At 37.1% G+C, this 14,359-nt stretch overlaps 1 protein-coding gene across 4 annotated transcripts in view; it reads left to right on the top strand.

Annotated features, from left to right (window-relative positions):
- Positions 1-14,095, top strand: part of tbc1d16 (TBC1 domain family, member 16) — a 126,197-nt gene extending 112,102 nt beyond the window's left edge. For all 4 annotated transcript variants that reach the window (XM_072242706.1, XM_072242705.1, XM_072242707.1 and 1 more), the window contains exon 12: positions 273-14,095. In XM_072242706.1, the coding sequence (XP_072098807.1) occupies positions 273-512 (240 nt within the window). In that variant the 3' untranslated portion in view covers positions 513-14,095. The remainder of the gene's footprint in view (positions 1-272) is intronic.
- Positions 14,096-14,359: the final 264 nt, after the last annotated feature.

The following is a 14,359-nucleotide window of genomic DNA, read 5'->3' as shown; positions in this document are numbered from 1 at the left end:
AGTTGATGAGGTGAATGAGTGGTGGTCGGGATGATTTGGGTTTAAACCATTCTCCTGTACCTCTATGGTCTAGCAAATTAGTTCCATTTTTGCAAATGTGTACAGGTTTTCTCCGGCCACTAGATGTACAAAGGGCCCAAGAGCAAGTGCTTAACAACTTTTGTATCAAAGTGGAATATATTTTAAAGTTATTTAATGAAATATTTAAGTGAGTGAAGTGTCATTCAAGCTTGTTGAGTTAATTTGAGATTGTTTTTTTTCCTTCTCTACAGGCTCGGAGTCTTTTGTACCAGTTTCGCCTCTTGCCCAGAATCCCCTGCAGCCTACATGATCTTTGTAAGCTGTGTGGCACAGGAATGTGGGACAGTGGATACATCCCAGCTGTGGAGTGCACATTGAATCACTTAGATTTTGACAGTTGTCCATATGGCGGGACATCTGCTACTCCATCTCCAAGATCAGCACAAGAAGGCAAAAAAGGAGCTAAAGATGTTTTCACATTCCTGAGATAATCATATTTTGTGCTGAAAACTCTAGTATGTTTTGAAGGATTGTTCAGGAAGTGGTTTACCTGAGAGAGGCTGAACCTGTGGTCTTAGTAACTGTAGTTTTTTGATAGCTGAGGGCTAGTGTTGGTATGCACCCTGATTGCAGGTAAGACTTGGGCATGTCTAGACTGATACCATTGAAAAGAAGGAGAGGTTTGCGTTTATGCAACACCTTTCCAGGAGCCTCAAAGTGCGTTACAGCCAGTGAAGTACTTCTGAATTGTAACGACTGCAGTAATGTAGAAAATGTAACAGGCAATTTTGGCGCTTGATAAAGGTAGATGAACTAGTTTGGTAAGATTTGTTGAAGGACAAAAATTGGCCAAGAAGGAGCATATGCCTGCTGGAAATTGTGCCACAGGATTTTCTGTGTCTACCTGAGAGTGTAGGTGAGGCTTTGGTTTCATCTGAAAGGTGAAACCTCCAACAGTACAGTATTTCCCATATACTGCGCTGTAATGTCACCATAAATTCTAATGTTCAATTCACTGAAGTGGGATCTAATCCCACAGTTGTTCCAGAAGACAGAATACTTAAAACTGTTTTACTAACTCCAGCTGCCTTGAAGTAGAGAAGCATTTCAGGGAAAGGGAGCTTGTTATAGCCCAATCACTTAAACATGTGAAGATACAGATGTCTTTATTGGGAATTCTTCTGTAGCCCCAAAGTACTATCCAAGTTGAATGATTGGGGAAGCATACTCTGGAACATTTATAATGTAATGCAGAATATACATCTGATTTTTGGAAGAAGATGTGAAGGTAAAAACATGAAATTTAATGGATGATTTGTATTAAGTGTAAGAATTCAGTGCTGATTTTAAACATTTTTTGAATTGTTGGCACCCAATTATCTGCAGTATTGAAAATAAATCTCAGTTAATCACATCCCTATCAATTAACTGTTCTATCTTAAAATATATTCCCAATTTCAGATATATAGCTAAATGCATTGCCTTTTCACATCTGCTTTTAAGCACATGTATAGTACTTTTGTGAAAAGCTGTGGATTGGTGAGTGCTGTGGGATTTCAGATTTTTATTGGCAAGATAAAGTTTCAATTGGGTTGCCATTGGGGAAAAGTAAAATAGTTCATTTATCAGTTTCTTCCTACTATTATGAAAACTAAATTAATGTTTTCAAGAAAGTTAATGTATAAATTAATGTTAAATTGCTGCACTTTCTTTTAACTATCAATAATTGTAAAAGAAATGTTAAGATCCGTTCTGGGCAATGGTTTACATCTTATGCAATAATCTTAGATGTGTTGGGGTTCTCTTAAATTATGGTCAGTACACTTAAGTGTCGTACTTTGATATACATACCATATAAAACTGGTTGTCAGTGAAACAGTAAGTGTAACTTGACAACTGTGGTCGTGTAACTTTCTGGTATCATTTTAGGGTTTTAAGATTACCTTCTAATTTATTTATTCATTCATTTTGATCTTTAAGCAGCATCAGCAATATATTTGCTTCATTAGAGATGAAATTGTACCCCCTTTGTAGCAACTTGTCTGAAGTAGCAACTTCAGACAAGCTTAATCCCATCACAGTAAATGATGGGGAGTACCAAGAACCCAATCAGGATTTTACCATTCTAGTAAATTTTGGCTGAGTGCTAGTTTTTTGTCACAAATGAAAACCCATTGAGGCAGCTGTCTTATGGCCAATTGTACAATTAGACAATGATAGAATGACAGCTATTTCTGAAGGTGGAAATTGTAGATTACTTGTCTTTGAAAGCACAATTTCTTCAATTTACTCTCTACTTTCAGTGGTATAAACTGTGAAATCCTCCTTAATCACTATTCTCTATATCTATGTTATTTTGCCCAACATTCAAAAGAAAATACAAATTATTTGCTAAATCCAGTAACCATAAATCATTGTTAGGTTAATTTATCTAAGCAAAAGCAATGTAGTGTATGAAAATGGGAAGGAATACAGAAAAAAATCTCCAAATAACATTCAAAGTTTTTTGTATATTCTTTAAATTTTTGGAAATTTTAGGCAAAATATTCAACTTGACTATTAACAATCAGTGGATGAAAGTGATAGAATATGGTACAGTTTAAAAGTCAGATGGCAGATAACTGGTTATCATGGAAATCTCAGAATTTTAATATATTTGTGCTCACCAATGTAGGTGAAGTTAATGTTTTAACCCTTTGGCTACATCCTAGATATCAGAAACCTTTTCTGAAGCACAGTGTATTTTCTTGTTCTCAAATAAAAAGACAGGAAATATTTAAGGGTTTCATGTATTAAGTTCAGAAAATTTGCATATTCCAAATAACAGATATCTCAAAAATACAAATTCGTACAGATCCTCCCAGTATTATGTTTTGGTGTTTTGGAGGTACTTTAAGTTCTTCAAGTTTAAGATGTGTCTGTGATTGCTGGTAATATAGTGTGGCTCAAAATAATAATAGGACGTATGGAAAGCTGGTCATAATAAATACCGTGAAGTGAACAATTTGTTGATTTTCCACCAACTTTTTCAGTTTGGATATAGCAGTCACATGATGTGTTGCAAAGCAGACATTGCTCCTAATTTCTGAACTGGTTTCTAAACCTGAAGATATAGTCTAGTTTTTTTTCAGGAATACAATATTGTGCTCCTGATGTTTTGTTTTCAGACGTAGCCATGCACTTCTCTATTTGTTGCCAAAATACGATTTCCTCACCAACAATGCTTTGAAGTTTGTTTTTCTTCATTTTGATTCCTATTTGATTAAATTGATAGTCTAAAGCATTTCTTTTGTATTCTAATGATTGACCACAGAACTGTAAAGCTGGTGTTAATTTCTCAAAATACGCAATTGAGTCATAGAGATTTACAACATGGAAACAGGACTCCCGCCCACCACTTCTATGCCAACCATCTTGCCTATCTACATTAATCCAATTTACCTGCATTAATTCTATATCCATATCTTGCTCATTCAAACACTTGTCAAAGTGCTGTCAAACATTGTTACTGTTCTTGCTTCCAGCACCTCCTTTGGCAGATACCAATTTCTCTTTGTGTGGAAAAGTTTACCCCTCAAAGCCATTTAAACTTCCTGTTTCTCACATTAAGCCTGTAGATTTTTTTTTGCAAAATACTCATTTTGATTATTAACAATCAGAGGATGGAAGAGATGGTGTATGGTACATTTTAAAGGTCATTCCAGATAATTGGAAATCTCAGAATTTTAATATATTTATGCTCACCAATGTGGGTGAAAGTAATGTTTTAGCCCTCTGACTACATCCTAAATGTCAGAAACTTTTCATGTCCAATCATGTCATTCATTGGCCTTCTTCACTGCAGGAAAATCAGACCTACCTCAAGCCCCTCAATTCAGCCAACACTTTGTGAATTTTCTGTACACACTCTCTAGGTTAATCATATCTTTCCTAGTTGTCACTTTCCCAGTTGTATCCTTGGACTACATTCTTCAAACCATCAATTTTGGTGTTATCTGCAAACATAGTGGTCATTAGTACACATGACAAACAACAGAGGATCCAGCATCAATACCAGCAGCACACCATTAGTCACAGGTCTCCAACCTGAAGAACATTCCTCTGCATTCTACCATTAGGACAATTTTGTAACTATTTAGCTAACTAACCTTGGATTGCATGGGTTCTAACATTCCAAGCCAGCCTATCACACAGGATCTTGTCAAAAGCCTTACGAAAGTCCAATAGACAATGTCTATCACCCTGTCTGTGTAGTCTGTGATGTGAGAGACGTGTTTTTCCCTCAGGCAAACCCATGCTGACCATCTCTAATCAGTCGTTGTCTTTCGAAATACAAATGCAGCCTGTCTGTCAGAATCCCTTTCACTAACTTTTCCACCACTAATATAAGGCTTATCAGCCTGTAGACTTCTTGAGGTTCAGTGCAATGTAGAAAATAGGTGATTGTCTATTGGCCAGGAAATGGAGACCAAGAATAAATGGGTTATTTTCAAGTTAACAGGTTTTTATGAATGGAATGCAACAAGAATCAATGGTTTCCATTGTATGTGATCTATTTTAATAGTTTAGCAAAGGAATAAAATATCATGTTTATAGGTTCGCTTAAAATAAAACATTTAAAAAACAATACTGAGTTATGAAAATGATGCAAAAGTTTGCAAAAGGGTATACTGTAGGTTAAGTGAGTGCACAAGAAGGAAGCAGATGAAATAAATATCAAAGGTTCTGCATAATGTTTGTACACAAAATGTACAATGTGCAGGTGGAGCTAACAATTAGTATATTGGGACTTTATCACAGAGATGTTGCAGACCATAAATTAGGAAATCTTGGTGCAATTGTACCGGATGTTGGTGAAACCTTATCTGATGAACCATGTGCAATTTTTCTTTCTATATCAGAGGCTAGATGTATTTGTTTAGAGGCAACACAGCAGAAATTCACCAGATTGTTTCACGGAAGCAGGTTATGCCCTATTTTGAGAACTTTGTGCAGGGTAATCCTACGCTCACTCGAGATAAAGCTAAGAGGTAATTTCACCGAGGTGGATTGACAAGATGGATGATGAGAAGCTGTTTCCTCTAAGAGTGAAAAGTGTCTTTTAAACCTAATATTCGAAATTCTGTATTCCGAGGAGATATGGATGCTCAGTCAATGATTCAGGGTTCAGGTTAAAATATTTCTGTATATCAGAATAATCAGGGTATATGTAAATAAAACGGGGCAATGGACTTGAGAAGTGATCCATTTAAGTGGCAGAATAGACTCAAGAAATTATACGGCTCCACTATTTCCTATATTCTTTGCACAGTTGTGCAGTGACCAGAACTGCACACAATACTTGAAGTGTGGCCTAACCAAAGTTTTATACAGCTGTAACAGGACCTTCCAATATTTACAGTCCTTGCTCTAAACAATGCAGGCAACCATGCCATATGCCTGCTTTACCGCCCTGTCCATTTGTGTTGCCTCTATCTGGAAGCCATGGACTTGCACACATTGACATGATGAGTTACAGACGTACTGATTCATTATGCCCTGATCTGGAATAAGGAAATTTTAAATAAATGTTCTCTAGTACTGACTTTTGAGGCCTCCAATTGACTGTTCTGATTTGTTTCCAATTTTAAAAAATGAGTGTTATGTAGCTGCAGAGATAAAAGCAATGATTAGTAATGGAAAGTAAAAGAGGAATAGAAACATTAATGTGCAGGCATTATATAAAATTATTCTGATTTCGAAAGGTCTACAGATGTACAGCTTTTAAACTGATGTATTCAAGAATCTTAATACCATTTTTATGATAATGTTTAAAAGCTGTTTTTGATCTACAAATTGTAGTCATTTTACGTTACATTACAATTCTTTTAATCACTAAGATCTTGCCTGGCAATTTAAACATTCCAAAGTGAAAATAACTTTACAAACTTCTTACATTTTGGCAAGAAGCTGATAGCAAATTATGTACAGAATTACAGCTTTACATCTTGTGGTTATTGTGTTGATAATCTTTCCCTATTACAGTGATGAACGAAGTGTCATGTCACATTCCATTCCTTAATTATTTTTGTTACCTGGCTTCATAATGAAATTTCAATAGTGTACAAAATATCCTCCAGCATCATATATTTTGAAGTCAGATAAAATGCACTTGTAAAGAGGAAGAAGTAGTAGAGAAAGTGTTTTATGGGACACTAATTAGGGAACTAAAAATAATTGTTTCTATTAATAATCATTGTGGATTTCTCAAAAGGAAAATGTATGGACCCCACCCAGTTATATTCTGTGCATTCTTTCAGTTGTCATACTCCTATCCAAATTGCTGTTCACACCCACTAATCTAAATAGCTCTCAGTGATCTCAGGAGGGAGATGGTGTTACAGAGCTGCTGTTTAATTCACCCAAGTCTCAGATTGTGTTTTTTTTTCCCCTCTCCCACTGGCATGAGCACAACTCTGAGTTAATTGTTGGTAAAATTTGGGATTAAATTTGATTTGCATTTACAGGAAAAGCATTATTTATTAGGTGGATATCCAAGTTATTAATTGTTAAGCGAGAATCCCACACACACTTTTGGATCATAATGGGCCTCTTGGAGAGAGTATTGAAGTGTACAACGTTACTGGATTTAAAGAGACTACCATGTCTCCATTTTCAAATATGTTTTTCAGGCAATGCAGCAGAACTAAATATTCATAGAAATTATGGTTCCTGACAGAAAAAGCAGGATTTGAATTTGAAATGTTCAACTCCTGTTTTGCCCACATCCACGATGTGTTTTACTCAATTTTATCACGTTCAAGTGGCAGCTCCAGATTTATTTCTCTAGGATGTTGGGGGGGGGGGCATTACATCAACACGGACACTGTCAGGGACAGGAACTTTGTTATATATGGAGACCGGCAAGAAATGAAGAAGGGCGAGGGATGGAGCTTTCTGGTGATGCATTGTTCTCCATGGATTTTGCCAGTGTTCTTAAAACACTAACGTATATTTTTAATTGCTTATCAGCAGAGCTTGCACACATTAGTGAAAGGATTTGTATTGCAGAAATGCATTTTGATCAAATCAAGTTGACTTTATTGCTTTGAATTGATCCAGGAACATGTTTAAGTAGTAGCTAATCATTTTGAAAGGTCACTGTTGGAATTGCAAAATAAGTAGTGATATACAATACTGTGTGAAAGTCTTAAGCACATCTGTATAGCTAGCGTGCTTAAGACTGTGGACAATATTGTATTTGACAACGTGGTGCGGAGAGTGAGTTTGTAAATCTGGCAGGAGCAAAGGATGTTGAGAATGGTGAGGGTGTAGCACCACGGGAGGGTTTTGGACAGGTGGCAGAGAAGAAATGCCGGGGCTGGGGTGGTGCGGGTACAGACATACCCGGCCCTGAGATACCAGCCAAGGCAATTTGATTCCAAATAATTGGTTTATTCATCATTTCAGAATTACTCTTTGGTGCTTCCTGCTCTCTCTCCTCTTGCTTCTCCTTTTCGCAACCATGATTCTCCTCTCCCTGCCCCCTTCCCGCCCTCATTCCACAAAGGAGACCCATATCAGAATCAATCTGACCCTCACTCACATATGTCATGATTTTTTTTGCTGCAGCAGTGCAGTGCAAAACAAAAAATTACTACAATACTGCACAAACATCTTCGGCACTCTAGCTATATATATAAAAAACTTTTGCACAGTACTGTAGATGTAGAAAATTATTTTTATTAAAGAAAAATGTTGTTCACATAAACCATAATGTGCAATCCTGCTCACTGGCTCGAAATATTTCATTTTGCTGCCTGTATTTATTTGCTTGATAGAAAAGTGTGGTCAATTATTTGTTTGCCAAATGCATTAGAGTGGACTGCAAGGAAGCTGGTGGTTTCACAAGTGGACACTGAAAATTTAGGGAAATGTGGCTGTTGATTCACAACATGTGTTGAGTTCGAACTATAAACAAAAGCAATTTTTTTATGCTCTAGACCATTTCTCAAACACCATTTTAATTACAGTAGGCGTGAGTTTCACTTCTCTAAAATTTCTTCTGATAATTTCTTTTAGGGCAAAGAATAATGTTTTTAAAATGATTTCCACACCAGCCACAGCACCTGTCCTCATATTAAAATCTAAGAAATGAAAATTGCAAACTATTATTTTAAATTCAATGTCTGTGCCCCTATATCTATCAGTTTTTAGGTTAGTGCACTGTAGTAATCTCATGAGAGACCCTCTTAAATTTGCTTGTTCTCGTGTATTTATTTTATGTCAGCTTAGCGTTAGTGGGGATAAATATTACCAACATGTTTTTGATAGTTTACCTACAATGATAAATGATTCTGCTATGATTATTTAATATGGAATTAATTAGCTCCACCAGTATGGTAAACACATTATCTCAGTACATTTTCCATTGAAGTTTAGTGCTTCAATCAACTACACACATTAAAATCATTACAATTTTTAAAGTTCTAAAAAAATTCTTATCAATCTGGCTTTAACTATTTCACTTTTTAATGCTTATTCAGCAATAGCTTGCCTACGGCTATCGGGATCAAATTGCCTTTTGGGCTTTATGAACAATTGTAACTTTTATGTTAGAAGTTGCACTATTTTACTAATTGTAATGTTCAAGATATGTTGCCTGCTTTGACAGCACTTTACTCTCTGTATAACTGCCTGTTGCTATTTTGATCAATATTACCAATGTTTTGAAATACTACAAAGGATAGTGATATAAATGAGTGAAGGATCTATTGGGCTTCTGTTTATTTAGTTTATCCTCCTTTTTCTAGAAATAAGCAGGGAGAACTTAGTTTTTGGATAATATTACTAAACGGTTGTGAGAATATCAGTCATCATAGTATTCACTGCAAATGGATGTCCAGTTACCATTGCACATGTCTAGTGCTGGTAGCCAAAGTTGAATTTCTCTCTTTTTAAGAAACTCTATATCTATAGTGCATGCCGTTCAGTTTTATTTCTGGTTCTGAAAACAATAAAAGGCAAAACAACAATTCCATATATCAGCTGATATGAAGCACAATAATTGAGGCTATGAAGAGAATCCAGAGAGGCCAGTGAATAGAGTTGTGTTAGAGATGTCTTGCTTCAATTATGTTGTGATCATCATCTTCGATAGTCCCTTGGGATCAGGGATAACTTAGTTCTGCTATTTTTTTTTTGTATTCTGTTGTGGCTAATGAGGCCAATGTGGAAACAGCTGAGTTTTCCTGAACCATGGCATCCACTCTTCCATGATGAACAGATCTCTAAACTGCATCATATCTATTACCTGCATCTCAGCTCTCAGTCCTTCTCCTGTATGGAATTCTCCTGGTCCATATCTTCCAACCCACCAACTTCTGCAATCAATCATTTCTGCCAGCTTCAACAAGGGTCCACAATTGGACACACATTTCCCTTCAATTCCATTTAATCGTTTTGAAGGGATCACTCAGTTCATGCCTCCCTGTCCCTTCCCCCACTCCTTACCATATGGCAGTTACTTTCCATGCAACCATAGGAAGTGCAAAGCCTGTCCCTTCACCTCTTCTTACCATTCAATTTTCCAAACAGGCGTTCTAGGTAAAGCAGTGATACACTTGCACTAACTCTGGTAGGGTAGTTGGGCATTTTAAGTTGATTAGGCTAGGGTTAAATCAGGGAAATTGCTGGGCAGTGTGGCTCAAAGAGCTGGAAGGGCCTATTCTGCACTGTATCTCAATAAATAAAATCCAATATACTGTATTTGCTGTTCACAATGTGGCCTTGTCAATATAGGGAGATCACTTTGCGGCGTCCCTGTACCTAATCCGCAGGAGTGATCCTGAGCTTCTGAGCCTCTGGCCATTTTAATAGCCCTCTCCGCTCTGAGCTTCCTCCCTCCAGCCTTCTGCACTGTCATTGCTGGGCCCGCCACAGGCTTAAAGTCAACACCTCATGGAACAGAACAGTACAGCTCAGTACAGCCCCTTCGGCCTATGATGCTGTGCTGACCTGTATCAACTTAGCTCTCTCTTTTGTCTGGCACATTGTAGATTGCGGGATTCAATATCAAATGCCAAATGTTAGATAATTCACTCCTTCTGTTTGTATCAGAATTGGTCATTATCTGCTATCATTTTACCTCCGGTTATCTTTTTTACACCACAAGAACATAAGACATAGGAGCCAAATTAGGCCATTCAGCCCATTGAGCCTGCTGTGTCATTCCATTATAGCTGATATATTTTCCCTCTCAACCCCCTTCTTCTGCCTCTGACGCCCTTACTAATCAAGAACTTATCAACCTGTGCTTTAAATATATCTAATGACTTGGCCTCGACAGCCATCTGTGGCAGTGAATTCTACAGAGTCACCATCCTCTGGTTAAAGAAATTCCTCATTTCTTTTCTAAAGAGACACCCTTCTATTCTGAGGCTATGCCCTCTAGCCCTGGACTTTCCCACTATTAGAAACATCTTCTCATCCACTCTACCCAATATTTGGTAGGCTTTAATTGGGTCACCCTCACTTTTCTTCCTTTACAATGCATGCCCTCATCTCATGATCTTACCATTGGAAACACCTCATACAGATAAAGAAGCTGAATCTTATCTTAACTCCCACATTAGATCAACAGACATACGTCAGAGATATTACCTCCTTCCACCCATCCCCTGCCCCATTTTTCCTGTTGTTTCTTCACTTTCAATGTTCTGATGAAGGGTCTGTGATCTGAAGCATTAACAGTTTTTCTTTTGTTTTGGTGTTGGTTTTGATTTATCATTGTCACATGTACCAAGATACAGTGAAAAGCTTATCTTACGTGTTGTTCATACAGATCAAATCATTACACAGTGCATTGAGCTAGATTAAGGTAAGACAATAACAATGCAGAACAAAATGTAAAAGCTATCAAAAGAGTGCAGTGCTGGTAAACAAAGTGCAAGATCATAACATGGTAGATTGTGAGGCAGGGTCCACCTTATCATGCAAGAGTCTGATAACAATGGGATAGAATCTGTCATTAAGTCCGGTGGTACATGCTTTTGTAAACTGCAGGATTTTTTAAAACATTCTTCAACAAATGGGTCAGGCAGGTAAGCAGGTTGTTTGTGAGGCACTCCTGCCACATCTCTGAGTGTTTCTGATGAGCTTGGAAGGATTTCAGTACCATTTCAGGTGCTGCTTCTCCAGTTTGACCGGTCATGGGCCAAGAGATTTACATGGCTCTGTGGGGATGTTCCATTTCTTCAAGCAAGCCATGAGCTGATCCTTCAGTCTATGTCCACTTGTTAATTTCTTTCCATGATAGCTAGGAAGAGACTATCTCTTTCTGGCATCTGATGCTGAGCATGCAAATAATGCAGCATGTGTACTCTAGCTATTTGACTGTAACTAGGTCCTCAGTATGGAATGTTGACGAGGTAGGGCATTGACATTGTCCTTGCAGTTAATTTAGAGGATTGTTCAAAGGAATGCTACTGATATTTTTCCAGGGCCATTAAATGTCTGCTATTCATTGTCTGGATCTCAGAACAGGCTTAGGTCGACTGAGGAAAAAGGAATTTTGAAGATTGAGACCTCAAACCTGCCACAAAACCCATGGTCCAGTTATAGAAGGTACTCGTGAGACCATCTCTGTAATATTGTGCACAAGTCTGGTCTAAACACCCAAGGAAGGGATATATGTAAGAGAATGCAGTTAACTGGATTGATTTTGGGATGGCGGGGAGGTTGTTGCTGAGCAAAGAGCAATTAGACATACTGTACTTCATCTGTATTCTCGTTAGAAGAGTGAGAGATGTTCATTTTGAAATATCTGTTTTCTGGGACTTTGTGGCTTAGATTCAGTGTGGATGGTATCTTGGCTGAAATTTTGACCAAGCATCTACAGTTTCAAGGTTAAAGATTGGCTTGTTGGTAGAACAATGGGTATTTATTTAACCAGATGTTGGTAAGTCTTTGGAATTTTCCAGTCAAGAGGACAATGCATGCTTGATCTCTCCACATATACATACTGAGAAGAGATTTGCAGATTTGAAGGGAATCAAGGGTTATGGGGCAGTCATGATACTAAATGGCTGAACAGGCACAAGGTTTCTATTAACACACATCAAAGTTGCTGGTGAACGCAGCAGGCCAGGCAGCATCTCTAGGAAGAGGTACAGGCGACGTTTCAGGCGCAGACCCTTCGTCAGGACTAACTGTTTCTACTTTTTGTTTCTATTTCTATTTCCTATATGGTCAAAATCTCAAGTGTTATTAAGATGAATTAATCTGAGTATCTTCATTTTGATTCAATCTAGGAGTATCGGTTGCTTATGCTTAAGCAAACTTGGCCTGTTTGTGGCTCAGTTTATTCTATTTTGTTTGCCCTGGAGATTCTTATTGTAAAAATAGAAAAATGAAACAGATTCTGCAGTGGGTGCTTCTTTCTGGCTGAATTGCAGAGTCAAAGCAAGATCTCAGGAGCAGTAAGTTTATGCTGAGAACAATTATGTTAGTTTCAACTCAAACTGGTTTGTTTGGTTCTCAAGCAACTGTATTATATAGTAAAGGAATTTCTGCTTACAACAGCAGAATATAGTGCAAAACACTGGTTAACCCAGCCTTTGTTCTGTGGTAAGCCAAGCCACATATTCTCAATAGTTTTCAGCACTGAATAGTTAGCAAAACTGTACTGAAACCTTTTTCACTGCATCTCTCCCAGCTTGCCTTTCTTGTATGATGAGGTGAATCAATGTAGCCAAATAAGGTGGTGTTTTTCTGCTCCTCCTCTGAGTCCTTTGTTGCCATACAAGGAATTGTTTCTCTCCATCTCTGCTCACATGTCGGTTCCCTTAGTTTACAACATTGTGCTTTTGTGATTATTGTGAAAACTGCCAGTTCCGCTGTGATACTGCTTCAGTTGTGACACACAGGTCATTATCATCATTAATCCTTATTCTTACAGTTTTTCTACCAACACGTGATGCACCAAATCTGGGAAAGTGGCATAGGGTGTATAATGGGGAAGTGTACTATTTTCAGAACTGTCATTCCTTAATATTGAGGAAAAACATGCATTATTCTTCATGGAATGCATTTGTAAATGCAATTGTCTGAGGGGAAACGGCAGATTAAAAGGAAAATGCAATATTTGAATATTGTGATGTGTTTAAATAGCTTAATAAAACCAATCAAAAATCTGCTGGTCTAGTTTTGCATACAATTATGCCAATCAGAGCGTTTGTGTGCTGAAATTTTGTGAACATTAGTTCTGCAGAAGTTTATATTCTGTTGAAAAAAGGAATGTTATCTGCGCAGTTTGTACATTTTTATTAATGTTCATTTGGATCTTAATGGAAAGCACAATTATGAAGCATTCTTACTAAGGTCACTAGTTTTTATTTGACTTAAGTTGAAAGCTGACAGATCATGAATATTTATTTCTGTAACATAGTTCAAGGAGTTCTGTAATTGCATTTTTAAATCCGAGGGAAGATTTTGCAGCTTTTTTACTATTCATATTTTATCCTATTTTTATCTCTACCAAGGATAAAACCTAAACAATGAAGATTTTTGTCAGCTTTCAGAAGTAGTTTTGTTCTCAACTGAAAATGTATACAAGTCCTCCCTACATTTAACATATTGAAGCAAATTGTGTTATACTGATTATGTTCTTTGATTTACACACAGGTGGGTTGCTCCTCAATGGTGGAGAGAGGGGAGTTATAAATCCTGAAATCTGGCAGTTTACCATATGCTTCCAATCATTTCAACCCCTTGGTTTCGCAAAGCTCTTAATTTCAAAGTGAAGGCATTTCTTTTCTACCACCCTTAATTAGATCATAACCAATTTCAATTATTTGGTAGTTTTGATTATTTTAATTTGTGTTAATTTGGAATGTGATGGCCAGCAGTAAGATTCTGGTTTGAGAAACACCTTTTAACCAAATCAGGGTTACTTTTAGGATTTTTAGAAAAATGTGTAGAAGCTTGCTCTTCAATCTCTTTAAACATGAAAAATTTCTTGTCTGATCTCAGGCGTTTTCATCTGAAGAACAAATGTGAATCTTAAATTGTTTGCTTTGGAAAATAAAGTTCAGAAAAATTCTGCTATCTGTTGGTGAGTTTTTTATTGTTCTGGTTAGTTCATTTATACTCCATTTAAAACATGTTTTAAAATCTTTTATTCAAGTTATAGTCATTTGTACAGATGTGTCAGGTTGTTCAACCTGATTAGGTCAATTTTTCAGAGAAATTTATGCCACACATAACCGCTTATTGTTCAGGCCAAAAAGTTCCACTTTACTCTCATCTGACCATAAGACCTACTTCCACATCTTTACACTATCTTCTAAATGATGCTCTG

Source organism: Mobula birostris, chromosome 24 (assembly GCF_030028105.1).
Source record: "Mobula birostris isolate sMobBir1 chromosome 24, sMobBir1.hap1, whole genome shotgun sequence".
In the NCBI taxonomy this organism is placed as follows: Eukaryota; Metazoa; Chordata; class Chondrichthyes; order Myliobatiformes; family Myliobatidae; genus Mobula; species Mobula birostris.
This window is presented reverse-complemented; position numbering and strand designations above follow the sequence as displayed.